Source organism: Abrus precatorius, unplaced genomic scaffold (assembly GCF_003935025.1).
Source record: "Abrus precatorius isolate BTA unplaced genomic scaffold, Abrus_2018 Scaffold2, whole genome shotgun sequence".
In the NCBI taxonomy this organism is placed as follows: Eukaryota; Viridiplantae; Streptophyta; class Magnoliopsida; order Fabales; family Fabaceae; genus Abrus; species Abrus precatorius.
Window position 1 is genome coordinate 14,829,896 of NW_020874362.1, and position 16,154 is coordinate 14,846,049.

Genomic DNA, 16,154 nt, shown 5'->3' on the forward strand with positions numbered 1-16,154 from the left:
TGGAAATGGGTGTAACACCTAATTTCTACCAAAACCCCATATACTCATAATATGACTCAAGACTCTACAATATGGCACACCTAAATTAGACGCGTGAGAGAACTCAATCAAATAGTATTCACATTCCAACTTAAATATTTAATTTATCAGAATAACTCGAATTAACAAAAAGGTAGAGATTATAATAATGTACTTGCATCAAGCTCACTCATCATAAATTTTATAATTTTATTAATCTCGCATCTCAACAACATACAAGTCATTTATGTTAATTACTCCAATTATTCGCAGGATGACTTTAAAATGACGATACCGTTAGAGATAAAAATTATGGAAATATAATAAAGAGTATGTTGGTGAAAGAAAAGTATATATATATAAACCATCCAACCAAAATGTTCAAGGTAAAACAAAATTCAAAGCCAAATAACCCCAAAGTTCAGTATTCCAAAAATAGTAAAGACAACCCAAGTCCTATGAGCAGTATTCATCCGTAATTAAAAACAACAACTACAAAGAAAACTCTGATGGAAAGGAATCCTCGCTGGGGTTAGACTCTATTCCGTCGGAGTCGTAAGAGTCATTTGCTGGTTGAGGGTGAGGAGAGAGCGGTAGGTCGTCCGGGTCGCTGTCAATCCAACCGATAGTGGGCGGGGGCGATCGAGAAGCAGGTGGTGGTGATGAAGGGCGTCGGATAGAGGGTTCGGCTTCGTCGGGAGGAGGTGCTCGAATCTGTGGGAGGTGGCGAGATGCTGGTATAATGGAAGACTTGATAACCTCGACATCTTTTAACTCAGGAGCAGGGGTAGGACTGGAAGTAGGGCTAGGCTCGGGGTTAAGATTGATAACGGTCTTACCGTTGTCAATGAAAATTTTAAGACATTTGGCTGGAGGTTCATATGGTGGAGAAGGAGGAGGTGAGAGGATGATAATACTCCATTCCGAAGGTAGGGGTATGGAGATGTCTGCAAAAAGGTGGTCACTCCAGCTAGGCTTCCAGCCGTCTTCAGTGAGAGGCCCCAAGGTCATGGAGACCATCCCCTGCTACACGAGACGGCGCATTGCCTGGTCGTATCTCCATACTGCTTTCTTGTCGGAGTCCTCTCCCTATATCATTGCTCACTGAGGGACCATCTGTCATACAGTCATGCAATACATACAAATACACAACAATAAAACACGAACAGAAAGGGTGAGCTTTGCTACAATCAGTCATCAGATATGGAGTAAGTAAGAAAATCAGAGTAATATCAAGCACTTGCGAAGTCACATCTTAATACACACACAGTAATAACAAAATGCTCAATAAACAATTACAAAATGCAGACAGAGTCACAGAGATTCATCATAACATAATTTAAACACTAACGCCTAAAACATACTACTTTCTCAGTTTGTTCCCACCATTCCTCCAGTCAAGGTGATCGGAGACCCTCGTTTCCTACAAGCACACATTATATGTAATCCATCAAGAATATTCTCCCATTTAACCATTTCGGTCCCTCAGGAACGAGTCCTTCCACGATCCTCTATAATGCTTGCTCACGTCAGGATTAGTGGAGGTTTTGATGGCGATGTGTCCCAGCCGTGATGAGCTATTTCACACCATTGGGGCAACCCCCCTCCACTACCCCTAAGGTCCTTCCCTCAAACCTGAACACTCACATCCCTCAGCTGTGCTAAACTTTGACCTTGACTCTCCATCCTTTATATCATGCACATAAAAGGTTTCGTAACCGCATCCTCCTTATACCATTTTTGGAGCACGCATTTTATTCTCAAAGGTCACAAACCACATAACCAAATCCACGTTCATAAGAGCTAGCACGTTCAAGGAAAAGAAGAACCATTTGTCCACGGTCCAAGAATAAAAGAAAAGGAGAGAAGATGGAGATAGTTATAAAAATTTCGTTGAAATATCATAGTCGAAATGTACCTTCGCAAACAAAATAATCATCAAAGAATCATGGAAATAACCGCAAGTTTAATCACACATGCAACTCATTTCTACCACAAATTTTTTTCGTAAAATAGTGATTAAGTGGTAGGAAAATTCTTTCATGGTTAAGAAAAAGGGTTCCTTGGTCATACAAAATCAAACCGAGAGAAAAAGGTGAGTAATTTCTCAACTAAAACAAAAAGGAAGGAGGGTAGTCGATGAAAACCAAAAAGAACACAAGGATTCATAGAGTTATTTCAACATGCAATCAGATATTCATCAAAGTTACCAACTTTATTTAGTAGTGAGGGCAAACAAGAAAGAATCGTGTAAGGTTTTCAATATCATTGACATGCAAACAGTTATCCACACCCATTCGAGTTACCACATGCATTGTTTTAGTAGTGTTCGAACAAAGAAATTAGAAGATGAAGAGAAAGTCATTTGCATGCAACTTTTAATCTCATTAGAAATGAAAATAGGAAGGAAGAATATTCATCATACTTGATCACACACATGTTAGCAAACACATTCATTCACACACAATTAAGAACTCCCCTAACCTTGTTTGGTTTGAGAAAGAGAGATAGAGTGGAAGGCTTGGTCTTGGTACTAGCAGGATCTTGGTCACGACTTGAGTTCTTGGTGTTTTGTCGCCTCCTTGAGTGGTTGGTGATGAAGTGTGTTGTCCATTAGAGAAAAGGGCGTAGAGGCTTTGTGTGAGGGTGAGAAGGTGTCGAGAGAGAAAAGGAGTGGTGAGGTTAAGAGTGTTCTTGAAAATAAGGGAAAAAGGGCGCGTGAGGATTATAAGGTGTCCTTATATAGTGTGGGTTAAAGCTTTGCCCATTCGTCTCCCAAAGGCTGGCGGTGAGTTGCACAAGAAGGGTTTTAGGGTTAGGTTATGTGAAGTGACATATCCTTTCACCTTTCTTGTTGAACAATCACGCCTCTTGGATGTCCAGGTGCATGTGACACGCCTTGTCAAGAGCATTCAATGCACAGAGTGCAAAAGAAGCAAGCCGTTGGTGATCCACACATCTCCACACGCCATTCATCATAATGGAGTAACCGAATGGGGGTTTGACCTAGGCAAGAGTGGGTAGTTAATGGACGTTGGCGGCTAGCGTTTGTTTGTGGAGGGAAATGGGTTCAAACCCTTCGTGTCCCACAAATTGAAAGGGTGATGTTCTTTTGAGTGGTTAGTGAAAAGGTGGTGCCTCTTGGACTCCTTGAGGCAAGGTGGCGCCTTTCTCTTTGCCTTGAGCGTGTGGCCAGTACCATAAAACAAGAAATAATTGCATGCGATTAATGGGGCATAATTTCCAGAATAAATATTGCTAAGTTTTTAGTTGTTTATTAAGTGCGGGCTGGCAGCTAGGTCAACTGTAGAAGGAAGTGGAGTAGGTTTTCCTTTGTTTTTCCTCATGAGGTTAAATGCAGTTAAAAGGTAATTTAGGTAACTTGAATGACGGTTTAAATGAGGCAGGTGAGGCCCCTCAGTTTTAAGCAATTAAAACGTGGTTATTAGGAAAAAAAAATAGAATGAATGATTGATTGGTTTCGGTAATGCCATGCAATTAATGCAAGGTGGCTACTTAAGTTTTCTGATGGAGGGTGGCGCCACTTTTGGCCATGCGTTCACACAAATCTTCATAGGGTTTGGCCATAAATGCAAGGTAATTAAGGAAGGAATATATATGGTTGATGTCAGGCACGATTCTGGGGGATTAATTGCTCCAGGTGGAACGTCCTAGGCTGATTGGCACGCCCACTAAATGCAGGCAACCGTTTGGATCAATGTGGAGGGAATCAAGCAGGTGCCTCTTCACTTCCCTATGGTATTTAATGTAGGTGGGTAATTAAGTGAATTTAGTGGCGGTTAAATGAGGAAATAAAGGGTTTCTTCGAGTAAATGGAAAGGCAAGGGTATCCTCCATAATTGACTATAAGATTCTTTCTAATTTATGATTAATGACCTACCTTAATTAAATGTGCATGAGAACCTGAAAGGTTCATAATTAAGGAAAGGAATAAAACTCCATCCTCGGCTACACCATAAATGAGGGATTTTCAATTGATTGCAATCTAACATGTAACGGTCTAGGAAGAGACAAACGACTACACCTAATTAGAGTAACTAGGGAATTGATAATTGTATTAAGTACAATTATTTAGGCTCAGAATCTAGGTCATTATGGCTGGTGTCTTTCTCTTTCCTATCTCAGGCATTAAATGAAAATTGACTGCTCTAATTAAGAGAGGTATATTGGATAAAATCCAAATTAAATGTACAGGAATATGGAAAGTCTATACTCGAGGAAAGAATTGAAGTCCTATTTTTCGGTTGCACCATAAATGGAAATTTTTCAAATGATGGTCAATCAAAGTGTAACGGTTCAAGTGGTGGCGGCTGCATTTAATTAGAGTAATTTGGAATAATGAAATTTTACATTAAGTGTAGTTAATTTGGGGTTAGAATCTGGGCTATCAAAATCAATTCTTTCTCTCTCTCTTTTGCATTAAATGAAATTTGGCCATCAACTAAAAAGAATGAAGGTTTACAAGGTGTCTCTTCGGTTCCTTGTTTTGCACATGGAAATCTAGGGCAAAAGTGGTGGTTCTCATTAATTGACTGGCTTAGTGTGTAGGGTGTTATGGAAAATGAAAAGGTTCAGGTGTACTCATCAACTAAGGTCAAATAGACATTTAATGGTAAGGAATGTTACTTAATGGTTAGGGAGGTAGGCAGCCCCACGTGTAACTCTCTTGGGTTTAAGGGAATATTACAACTAATTATAATGAATCAGAAGAATAATATGATCATGAAATAAAATGGGTCCACGTATTTGACCAGAAGACATTTTCGCCCCATGGGTTGACTCACTAACCTAGGGTTATTTAAGGCAGTCATACCACATGATCATATAACACATGCACATAAAAATTTACATTAAACATTACTAAAAAAAATATAACAGGCTCTATTGTGCAGCAGAGACCCTAGCAATTCAAATAATCATCATTAAAAGAGAACATTCATAAAATCAACTGATCCACAAAATTATCAAAAAGAAATGTACGAAATTCAATCAATATAATAACAGTACTACTATTGAAGGTTAACTAAACTCGGACAACCCTAAGTACACAAATCAAAATTGGGGATGTTACAATGGGGGTCAAAAACGCAGTTGAGAAATACAGAAAACTCATTAACATTAATGTAAAAGCAAGAGAAATGAGAAGCCAAACCCTAGGTTGGACCCTTGGCTGTCACCCAAGGTTGCCCTAAGCTCTGAAAAATGTCCTAAATTTAGTAAAGAAGAGAAAAGGTTCAAAAAGTGTAAGAACTCCCTACCTTAATTTGGTAAAAATCTATTTATACTAAAGTTGGCGCCCTCCAAAGTAATTACTTTCATTCTTTCATAATAAACACGTGCAGCATCAGTTGGGTTTTTCCTCTCTGGAGTAATTACTATGAAAGATTCATAATAACCACACGCAGCACTGGGACATTTTGGACTCTCTGAAGTTGTCACTATGAACTTTGATAGTAACTACACGCAACACCTTCAATTTTGCATGCTCTGGAATGATTACTATGAAAGTTCATAGTAACCACGCGCAGGTTTAGTGGATTCTGGGCTGCTATAATTGTCACTTTAAGCTTTGAAAGTGATCACTTTGGTCCCTTTGCTGGATGTGGCTTGCTGTAGTTGTCACTATCAATCTTAAAAGTAGTTACTTTCACCTCAAATTCCTCAAAATCCAACAATTCTTCAAAATAAGCTTGGGGATTCCTGCCACATTATTCAAATGATCAAAATATGTAAAATAAACTATCTAAATCAGTGTAAATTAACTAAAAACTAAAAACCTATACTATTTAGCCTAATTGGAATATTCATCTTATTTAAACTAAGTCTATTCTTTTCTATAAAAAGTAATAAATGATGTATAAAAATTTAGTAAAATGTGGATTCATCAGAGATGACCTAGGTTACTCCCTGAACTGCATGTTTTTATGAGGAATCTAGTTACTTTTGATACCAATGCGACATGGATATCAATACCTTGAATCTGTTCTAGAAAAGTATGGAGTAAAACACAGAATAACAACTCCTTATCATCCTCAAACCAGTGGAAAAGTTGAAATCTCCAACAAAGAAATCAAGAAAATCTTGGAGAAAGTGGTGAATAATTCAAGAAAAGACTGGTCAAAGGAAGTTGGATGACACAGTTTAGGCATATAGGATAGCATTCAAAACACCAATTGGTGTGTCACCATACAATTAGTTTTTGGAAAGGCTTGTCATCTCCCTGTGGAACTTGAACAGAAAGCATATTGGGCTACTAAATGGTTAAATTTTGATTTAACTAATGTTGGAAAAAAAAGAGTGCTGCAACTACATGAGCTGGAAGAGTTCAGACAGTTTGCATATGAAAATGCAAAGCTGTATAAGGATAGGACTAAAAGAATACATGATAAATTCATTTTGCAAAGAGAATTCAGACTAAGGCAGCTAGTTCTGCTATTCAATTCAAGATTGAAATTATTTCCTAGAAAGCTCAAGTCAAGATGGTCAGAACCCTTTATGGTGGAAGAAGTTTCTCCTTTTGGTGCTGTATTACTTGAAGATCAGAAAGAAGGGAGAGTATTTAAAGTAAATGGCCAAAGGTTAAAAATCTACCATGGAGGAAATTGATTAACTAACTACAAAGGAACTCTTATCAATGAAAGTTAAAATTGTTTCTCAGACCTAAATCAATTACCATGGTTATTGATTTCTTAGGAATAAGATATCTTGATCTTGCAATCTTCTGGTTTCTAAGGCTTAATGCAACATTTAATTGAACCAGATCTAAGAAATTAGAGTGATTTAGTTAAATGTTAGATTCATTGAGTTAAAGAATTAACCTTTGAATAATAAAACGTGAAACTGATTGTCATTCCATCTAAATACTTGAAAGTTCAGGACTTTATTGAATCAACACTGAAGTTTTGGTGAAACAAGTCCTTATCTATGTTTTCTACATCTGTCAAATACATGCTTTCAGATTCATTATTTTGTTTTGTTTTCTAATTTCAATATTGGTTACTTTTGCATTCAAACTTTATCTAAAATTTGTGATCTCAACTAATTGTGAACTTGTGAAGTGATAATTGAGAACTTTATTCCCTGATGATGATATTTGGGACTCAAACACAGTTCTAACATTCTATTACTTACTACAATAACACTAGTACATTTGCTAGTCAAAATTACATCAAGGATTCTTTACATATCCTTTAAGTTTTTTCATGTATCATTTAACTTGATACATTCATCTTAAATAAATAGGGCTACATAACCTAATCTCTCTCACAAGATGAACAATTAAATGCACAATGATGTCAAAAAATGATGAAGGAAAATACATCTCCAATTTACATAGTATCAAAACAGCTTCAGATTCTAGCTCATCTAACTTTTCAACTTCAGTGACTTTAGTACATACTTTTATGAAACAAAAAACACAATTGTGTTATGGTGTCTCTCACCCTTTTTGGCAATATATCACAAATGGCATTTGGTAAAAAATGTTACATCAAAACATAAGAATCGTGAGACTTCAACCTAACTAACTTGAGGTTTTTCATTAAGACAGGTTTTTTGATATTTGAAGAAAAACCTTATGGCACTTTTATTCCTCGTAAACAATGACATAGGCTTTTTTTTTTTTTTCCTTTTTTCCTTTTTCGGACAGAGTATGACAAGCTGGTGGTAAATATGTCATCTACCAACCGACCGTGGTGCTAATTTCTCTTGTATACCCATCTTAAGTAAATCTAAGAGGGAGTTTAGATTGTCTTTTGTCTTTCCTTTTATATTAAGGAGTGTTCTAATTAGGCTGTCAAACACATTTTTTTCAACATTCATCACATCAATATTGTGTCTTACATCAATGATACACTTATATGGAGGATCAAAGAATATAGATTTTTTCTTCCTAAGTAGTTTATTTGAGCCTGCCCTTTGGGTCTTTCCAAACACAACAATTTCCAGCAGGTGAGGAGTTGCAGGAAAGATAGGTGCTTTCTAGACCTAATCTTGCTCAGGCAAGAATGGAAGCTCGCTTAAGCGAGAATTGTATCGCTTAAGTGAGATCGCGTGAGTTTAGAGGGATAATTAAGGGATCTTAGTCTAAAAAACGTTCATTTCTCATCAAATGACCTTCTCTCTAGATTTTCTCTATTTTCTCTCCTTTCTCTCTCTAAAGAAAATTCTCTCAGACTTCAAATCTCTTCTAGATTTGTGCTTAAAACATCAACTTCATTCAAATCTAAGTAAGTTTCTCGAAGCTCAGATCTCTATTTTATTCCTTTTCTTCAAGACTCTTCTCATATTAAAACAACTATCTTGAAATACTTAGGAAACATCATCTTTCAGAAGATATCTCTGTGAATATCATGGAATCTATCAGTAGATCTCTCAGAACACTAGTTTTGAGGAACCATTACCAGTTAAGGGGAGTATGTCAAGCTTTAAGTTTTATATACATATATAGTGATCCCAGGAGAACCTGAATAACCTATTTTAGTAAAAATCTATAAGTTTTATGAAACCTTATGGTGAAAATGTATTTTTGGTATAAAGAAAGGTTTTGGATTTATTTTAAACTAATTGAATCAAATTTCTAGAAAAAGATATGGGCTTGAATAGCATTAAATGATTTTAAAATTGAGTTACTTAAGTTGTGTATGAGTTAAGTAATAAAAGACACAAAATAATGAACTTTAGGTTTGGAGATCATATTGAAATTATGAGTGAGATTGAGTCTGAAGGTGTCCGACCTTCGGCATATTGTATTGATTGTATGATATGACATTGTGTGATGATTTCTGTGCTGTGATTGATATATTGTATTGATGGCATGGTGCGATATTAATGGTAGTTTCTGTGTTAGATTGGCCTATTGTACTATTTGCATGGTGTGATATTGTATGATAACTTTCTATGTTATATTGGCATGATGCAATAAGTGTAGACATGATATTAATGGCTAAAAGATATCTAAATTGGGTAAATTCACATGAATAATTATAGTATTGAAAGTATATGATGTATGATAGAGAAAGAATGAGATACATGATTATGATGCGTGGGTCAAAATAGCTTGAAAAGGATAATTACGATACATATTGTAGCACATTGAAGAATGTGTTATAATATCTATGTTGATCCATGAATTCATATAAATTGTAACTCACGTATTATGACATGCTGAGTGATAGAAAAAATATGGAAATAAGAAATATTGAGAAAGAGAAAGAGAATAAGTATAGATGGTACAGCGATACACTCGGGTATAGAGTCTGGAGAAGATTTGGAAAATCTTGGAGAAATGAGAATGGTGAATGTAATGCCCCAATTTTTGTAAAATAGTTAGCGACTCTTAAATAGTTAGTGACTTGTTAGTATCGGAATAATTAGATAGATGTTGATTTTTTATTTTTATAAAATATTGATTGATTTTTGAGTTCGACATTTTAGGGTAACTGCATGCAATATATTTGGTTTCAATATCATCCAAGAATTTCTCTGATTATTTTTAGTTGTACTGTCTAAAATACGCCTGAGAGTCTTATCCGAAAAGTCAATTTATGTATTATTCAAATGATTGTCAAATCATAATTATCTGCCTCAAAAAACGTGAGATTTAGTAATCATTGCATTAGCTTTTTAATCATTTCTTAGTCGTCAAAATTATTACACGGAATCTCATGAAATCTAGTAATCATGACTGATGAATCTACATTTTGACTGATATTTTAGCATAATTCTAACACATTTGATAAGAAAAATATATAAAGAAAGCAGAAAAACTCAGAAAAAGAGAAGGAATTGAAGTTTTGTTTAAATTTGTACTTATTTTAGCAATTGTGAAATTTTTGCTTAGGAATTAAGTTTTTAATCTTGTTTTTGAAGGAATAAATTGAGCAAGGATCATATCCATGGAGGTTTGATGACAAGGAATAGGAAAGAAGCAAGTCTGGACTCCAAAAACACAAGAATAAGAAATTGCAGACTGGGTGTGATCACTATTGTCAGTGAAAGTGATCACTTCAGAGCTCAAAGAAGAAGTGAAGCCTGGGCGTTACCACTTTTATCATTAAAAGTGATAGTTCTAGAGAGGCAAAATATCAGGAAAGCTTTGCGTAATCACTATTGTCATCAAAAGTGATCGTTCTAGAGAGTCTTCAACTTGGCGAATTGCGCGTAGTCACTTATATTTGTAACAGTGATAAAGTGCAACTACTTTGGCTCTGCGTTGTCACTTTTATCAGCAAGAGTGATAGTTCAAGAGAGCTCTCAATATCAGGAAGTTGTGTGTGGCCACTATTTTTGGAAAAAGTGTTAACGCGCAACCATAAACTCTCTACGTAACTACTATTTCTCATAAAAGTAATGACATAAAAATATGAGAAATTCTATAAATACCAGAAACGATCCAGAAAGAGGGGATTTTGTTCATTTTTAGTTTTTTTAGTTAGATTCTTGTTAGAGGAAGTGAGAGAGAAGAGTGGGGATTCGAATCTCGGAGCTTCACGAAGAGGAATTGGAGTGGAGAAAGCTTTCATGGCGATTCTGATTTTCTTCTTCTCTTTCTTTTCTTTTCTCTGCTACCATGGCTGTGTAATTTGTTCATAGCTAGGGATTGTAGATCTGAAACGAATATGTTGAATTGATTTTGGATCTAGATTTCAAGCTTTGGAATAGATTGAGTGATTGATTCTGCACTTTACGTAGGAATTGAATGGAAATTTGATTAACTAATTTCAGAGGAACTCTTGTCAATAAAAATTGAATTTGTTCTTCAAATCTGAACCAATCACCAAGATTATAGTTTTCTTAGGGATAAGGAACTTTGATCTTGCAATCTTTTGGTTTCTTATACTTAAGGCAATGTTGAATTAAATTAGATCTAAGGAATTAGAATGTTTTAATTGAATGTTAGGTTCACTGAGTTAAAGAATTAACCTCTAAACAATAGAATGTGAAACTGTTTGTCTTTCTTTCCAAATGCTTGTTAATTCAGAACTTTATTGATTAAACATTGGAGTTTTGGTGAAGCAATTCCCTAGCTATGGTTTCTTCCTCTGTTATCACATAATTGTTTGTTCATTGTTCTATTTTTTGCAAGTTCATTTTGAAAAAGCTTAAATGGTTATAATTCTAAGAAGTGGTATTTGAAACCTAAATTCCCTATGGAGACGATATTTGGATCTTAAATTTACTCATTACTTGCTACAATCCTAGTGCACTTGCTAGTGTTAGATTGCGAACAACAATTACTTTGAAGATTTCCAAATCTTGTATCGGCCACTAGATTTTAATGCAACGAAACCTTGTCCCCCAATTTGCAAACATCGTGATTACCTGAATCTTCCGAAATCTAGTATCGGCCACTAGAATTTCATGGAAGAAGATTTTGTCTCCCGATTTGCAAACATAATCATTTTGGAACTTTCTTTTCTTGTCTTCCAAAATGCCGACACCATGATTGCTTTAATCAATTACCTTTTCTTGAATTTAGCACCACATCAAATGTCTTGTCTACATGTCAACCTAGACATGTCGCATTCTTTTCTAGCCAATCAAATTTCATGCATTTGCTGTCCAAAATCTTAACCTTGGAATTTTGTACCAATTTTTGGAAATTTCCCCACCAAAACCATGTGCATGCAGCCCTAAATTATTCCATGCATTTGCTTGCAAAATGTACTAACTTTGCTTGCAAGTTTCCCTAAAAATTCACTATTCCTACACTAAAAACTGTGACACCTTTTTCTTGCACCATTTGTACCAATTTCATTTCAATTTTTGCACCAATTAAGCCATGTGCAGTTTTTCAACTTTGGAAACTTTCCAAGTAAGCCAAACCGTAAGTGTTTAGTGGCAATTGGCCAATCTAAACTTAGACCCTCCATATAAATTGGCAAACTAAACTATTTACTCATTTTGCTACCCAAAATCTGAAAACTCTCTCTCATTCTCTCCACTTGCTTTCTCAGTTCTCATTCTCCATTCTCTCAAAGTCTCACACTCTCTTAAAGAAACTGAGAGGCTCCAGCCCCTCAAACCTCACAAATCCTTCATCTAAACCATACAAACACACCACCACTACATCACCAACATCTTCCTCCACCTCTCCTTCAAATTTTGTGTGGAAGAAGCGCACTTTGGAGGAGAAACTTGAAGATCCTTGTTGCTATTTTCTTGGTCCAGCAAGCTTCCCTTGGAGATCCACCATTTCCAGCCCTTTCTCCTTCAATTTCATGCCCAAAACTCAAAGGCAAGGGGGAGTTCTCACCTTTATGCATTTTATTTAATTTCCCTTGGTTGAACTTGTGAAAACCTTGAAAAAATTTCATTTTTATCTTCAAAAATTCTGGACAAGTTCATTGTACCATTTGCATGTTGAGTTCCACTTAATTTTTCACTTTAATTACTTCTAACTTTTCAGTTTTATGTTTGAATGAGGTAATCCCTTTGAAAGCTTGTATTTTTATCAATTGCATGTTGATTCCTCCTTGTGCATGTCTCAGTTTTACACTTGGTTTGCTGGATTTCTTGTTCAAATGATGATCCACCCTTTGAGACCTTAGAACCGTGAGCTTGGATGACAATTTCCTTCACTTGCATGTAGATTTTGACCCTTATGTGTTTCAATTTTCCCTTTGTTTAGTTGGAACTTTATTTCTTACCAAAATCATGCATTTGGATGGTGAGACAAATTGTTGCATGTCGATTCCCTACCCTTGCATGTGTTGGATTCATTGTTCTAAAGCTTAATCATTCTTGAAACAAGTTACTTTCAAGATCTTTGGAAAAATTAAATGGTTAAATGCTAAAACTACCTTGTATTGCCTCGGTTTGACCTTTTCAAACATAATCCCTTGCTGAAAATAAAAGTTCTGCACTTGGATGATCAAATTTGGTGTTTTCATGTTGATCTTTCTCTATTTTGCTTGTTTTGGACTTGACAAAAAATGAGTTTTTAAAGGCTGGACAGTCTTGATCGTTATGAGGAAAAATGCTAAGATTTATATATTTTGAAACCTTGGAACATTTAGAAAAGATTGGGATGAATTATTGGAATTAATCTCATAAAAACAAAAGGATAAGTTGCTTGGATGGTCTCGGTTTTGGCATTTAAAGTGTTTTAAAAATTGGAAAATATCTTGCATGCTTGAACATTGGTGAATAAATAAATTAAGATGCTGGACAGTTTTGAGTTTTAAGAGAAAGACTTGAATTTTGGTATTTGAGGTCTTGAAACTATTTGGAAAGGGTTAGTGTGAACTTTAATAAGAAATTACACAAAAGGAAAGGCCAATTCTAGGGGACAGCCTTGGTTTTGAATATATAAAACACTATAAAAGTTGAAATACATCTTGTATTGCCTTGTTTTGTTTAAGGAAGCAAAAAGTGAACTTGAGAAGCGGATTACTTTGGCTGGATTTGATTGAACCGTGATGGACCTTGCTTGTGTGAAAGGTTGATTGTTGGTTGCAAACTTGTATGATTGACCTTGGATGAAAGTGAGTGTATGTCTTGATTTTACCATGTTGTGGTGTTTGAAATTTATGAAAATTACTTGGGTAACTTGCTGGAAAAATGTGAAAGATGTGGAATATGTACTATTCATCTGATGAATCTATATTTTTACTGATATTTTAGCATAATTCTAACACATTTGATAAGAAAAATATATGAAGAAAGCAGAAAAACTCAGAAAAAGAAAAGGAATTGAAGTTTTGTTTAAATTTGTAGTTATCCTAGCAATTGTGAAATTTTTGCTTAGGAATTAAGTTTTTTTTTATCTTGTTTTTGAAGGAATAAATTGAGCAAGGATCATGAAAATGAAGGCTTGATGACAAGGAAGAGGAAAGAAGCAAGTCTGGACTCCAAAAACACAAGAACAAGAAAGTGCAGATTGGGCGTGATCACTATTGTCAGTGAAAGTGATCACTCCAGAGCTCAAAGAAGAAGTGAAGCCAGGGCGTTATCACTTTTATCATTAAAAGTGAGCATTCTAGAGAGGAAAAATATCAGGAAAGCTTTGCGTAACCACTATTATCATCAAAAGTGAGCATTTCATAGAACCTTCAACTTGGCGAGTTGCGCGTAATCACTTTTATTCATAAGAGTGATCACAAGCAACCACTTGAGCTCTGCGTTGCCACTTTGATCAGCAAGAGTGATAGTTCCATAGAGCCCTCAATATCAGGAAAGTTGCACATGGCCACTTTTTCTCATAAAAGTGTTAATGCGCAACCATAAACCTTCTGCGTAGCTACTATTTCTCATAAAAGTGATGACGCACAAATCTGGGAAATTTTATAAATACCAGAAACGTTCCAAAATTGGAGGATTCTGTTCATTTTCATTTTTGTCAGTTAGATCCTCGTTAGAGAAAGTGAGAGAGAGGAGTGGGGATTCGAATCTTGGAGCTTCACGAAGAGGCATTGGAGTGGAGCAAGCTTCCATGGCGATTCTGAGTTTCTTCTTCTCTTCTTCTCTTTCCTTTTCTTTCTCTGCTGTCATGGCTGTGTAATTTCTTCGTAGTTAGGGATTGTAGATCTGAAACGAACATGTTGAATTGATTTTGGATCTGAATTTCAAGCTTTGGAATAGATTGAGTGATTGATTCTGCACTTTACGTAGTAATTGAATGGAAATTTAATTAACTAAATTCAGAGGAACTCTTGCAATAGAAATTGAATTTGTTCTTCAGATCTGAACCAATCACCGAGATTATAGTTTTCTTAGGGATAAGGAACTTTGATCTTGCAATCTTCTGGTTTAATTGAATGTTAGGTTCACTGAGTTAAGGAATTAAACTCTGAACAAAAGAATGTGAAACCGATTGTCATTCTTTCCAAATGCTTGCTAGTTCAGAACTTTATTGATTAAACATTGGAGTTTTGGTGAAGCAATTCCCTAGCTATGGTTTCTCTCTCTGTTATCACACAATTGTTTGTTCATTGTTCTATTTTCTATAAGTTTCTTTTACTCCTAACTGTTCTGAATTGATGTTATTACATGTTACAACTCTTCTTTCGAATTTTCATGGCTCAAATGGTTATAATTCTATGAAGTGGTACTTGAAATCTAAATTCCCTGTGGAGACGATATTTGGATCTTAATTTTACTCATTACTTGCTGCAATCCTAGTGCACTTGCTAGTATTAGATTGCGAACAAAAAGTTTTTCACGCCATTGCCAGGGAATTTTGAATTTATATATCATTAGTAGTAGAAGAGTAGCTAGATTGAGCATTTATTTTGTTATTTTGCTTTAAAATTTCTTTCTACATCTTGTGTAGTATTCTGCATAATATTGCTATCTTTTGCATAGAGTTTTTACATTCTTTTGCATTTTCTGCATAATTTCGCTTTTTTTTATTGTTCTGCATAATTGTAATTTCCATTCTGCATAATTTCTACATGATTTTATAATTCTGCAACTGTTAGATTTAAGTGTCTATATGCTTTTACTGATAGATTTTGCATCATTTCTGTTGTGCATTTCTGAATACTGATTGTAGTCTAATTTTGTTTCATTGTGATTTGTATATGCATGGTAAAAACAAGAATAAATCAATTCTGGTCTTTGATCCTGATATAGACATAACTTTAAGAAGATTGAGAAAAAAGTCTAGAGCAGAAAAAGTCATAGGAAGTGATAGTGATTTAGAAGCTGTCTATTCTCCAGAAATTCAGAGTAATCCTAGAGTGAAAAGAACACCTACACCTTTGAGACAACCAAATCCAGCAATAGAGATGGCAGAGCAAAATAGAATTAGAACATTAGGGGACTATGCAATTCCTAACATGCAAGGTTTTAACTCTTCTATAATTAGGCTAACTATCCAAGCCAACCATTTTGAGATTAAACCTGCCTTATTACACTTAGTCTAACAGGATTAGTTTTCTGGTGGAAATTCTGATGATCCTAACCTACATATTTCAAATTTTCTGCAGCTATGTGACACCATAAGAATGAATGGAGTTAGTGAAGAAGCTATCAGATTAAGACTATTTCCTTTTTCTTTGAGAGATAGAGCAAAATGTTGGTTAAAAGCTCAACCACAAGGAAGCGTTACAACCTGGACAAAACTTGTGAATAAGTTTCTAACTAAGTACTTCCTTCCATCCAAAGCTGCA

The 16,154-nt window shown here is 35.3% G+C and overlaps 1 protein-coding gene across 1 annotated transcript; it reads right to left on the minus strand.

Annotated features, from left to right (window-relative positions):
• Window positions 1–510: 510 nt before the first annotated feature.
• Window positions 511–1,038, minus strand: LOC113859505 (gibberellin-regulated protein 14-like). The gene has a single exon (XM_027492260.1). The coding sequence runs from the start codon at window positions 1,036–1,038 to the stop codon at window positions 511–513; it is 528 nt and encodes a 175-aa protein (XP_027348061.1).
• Between the last annotated feature and the right edge of the window lie 15,116 nt (window positions 1,039–16,154).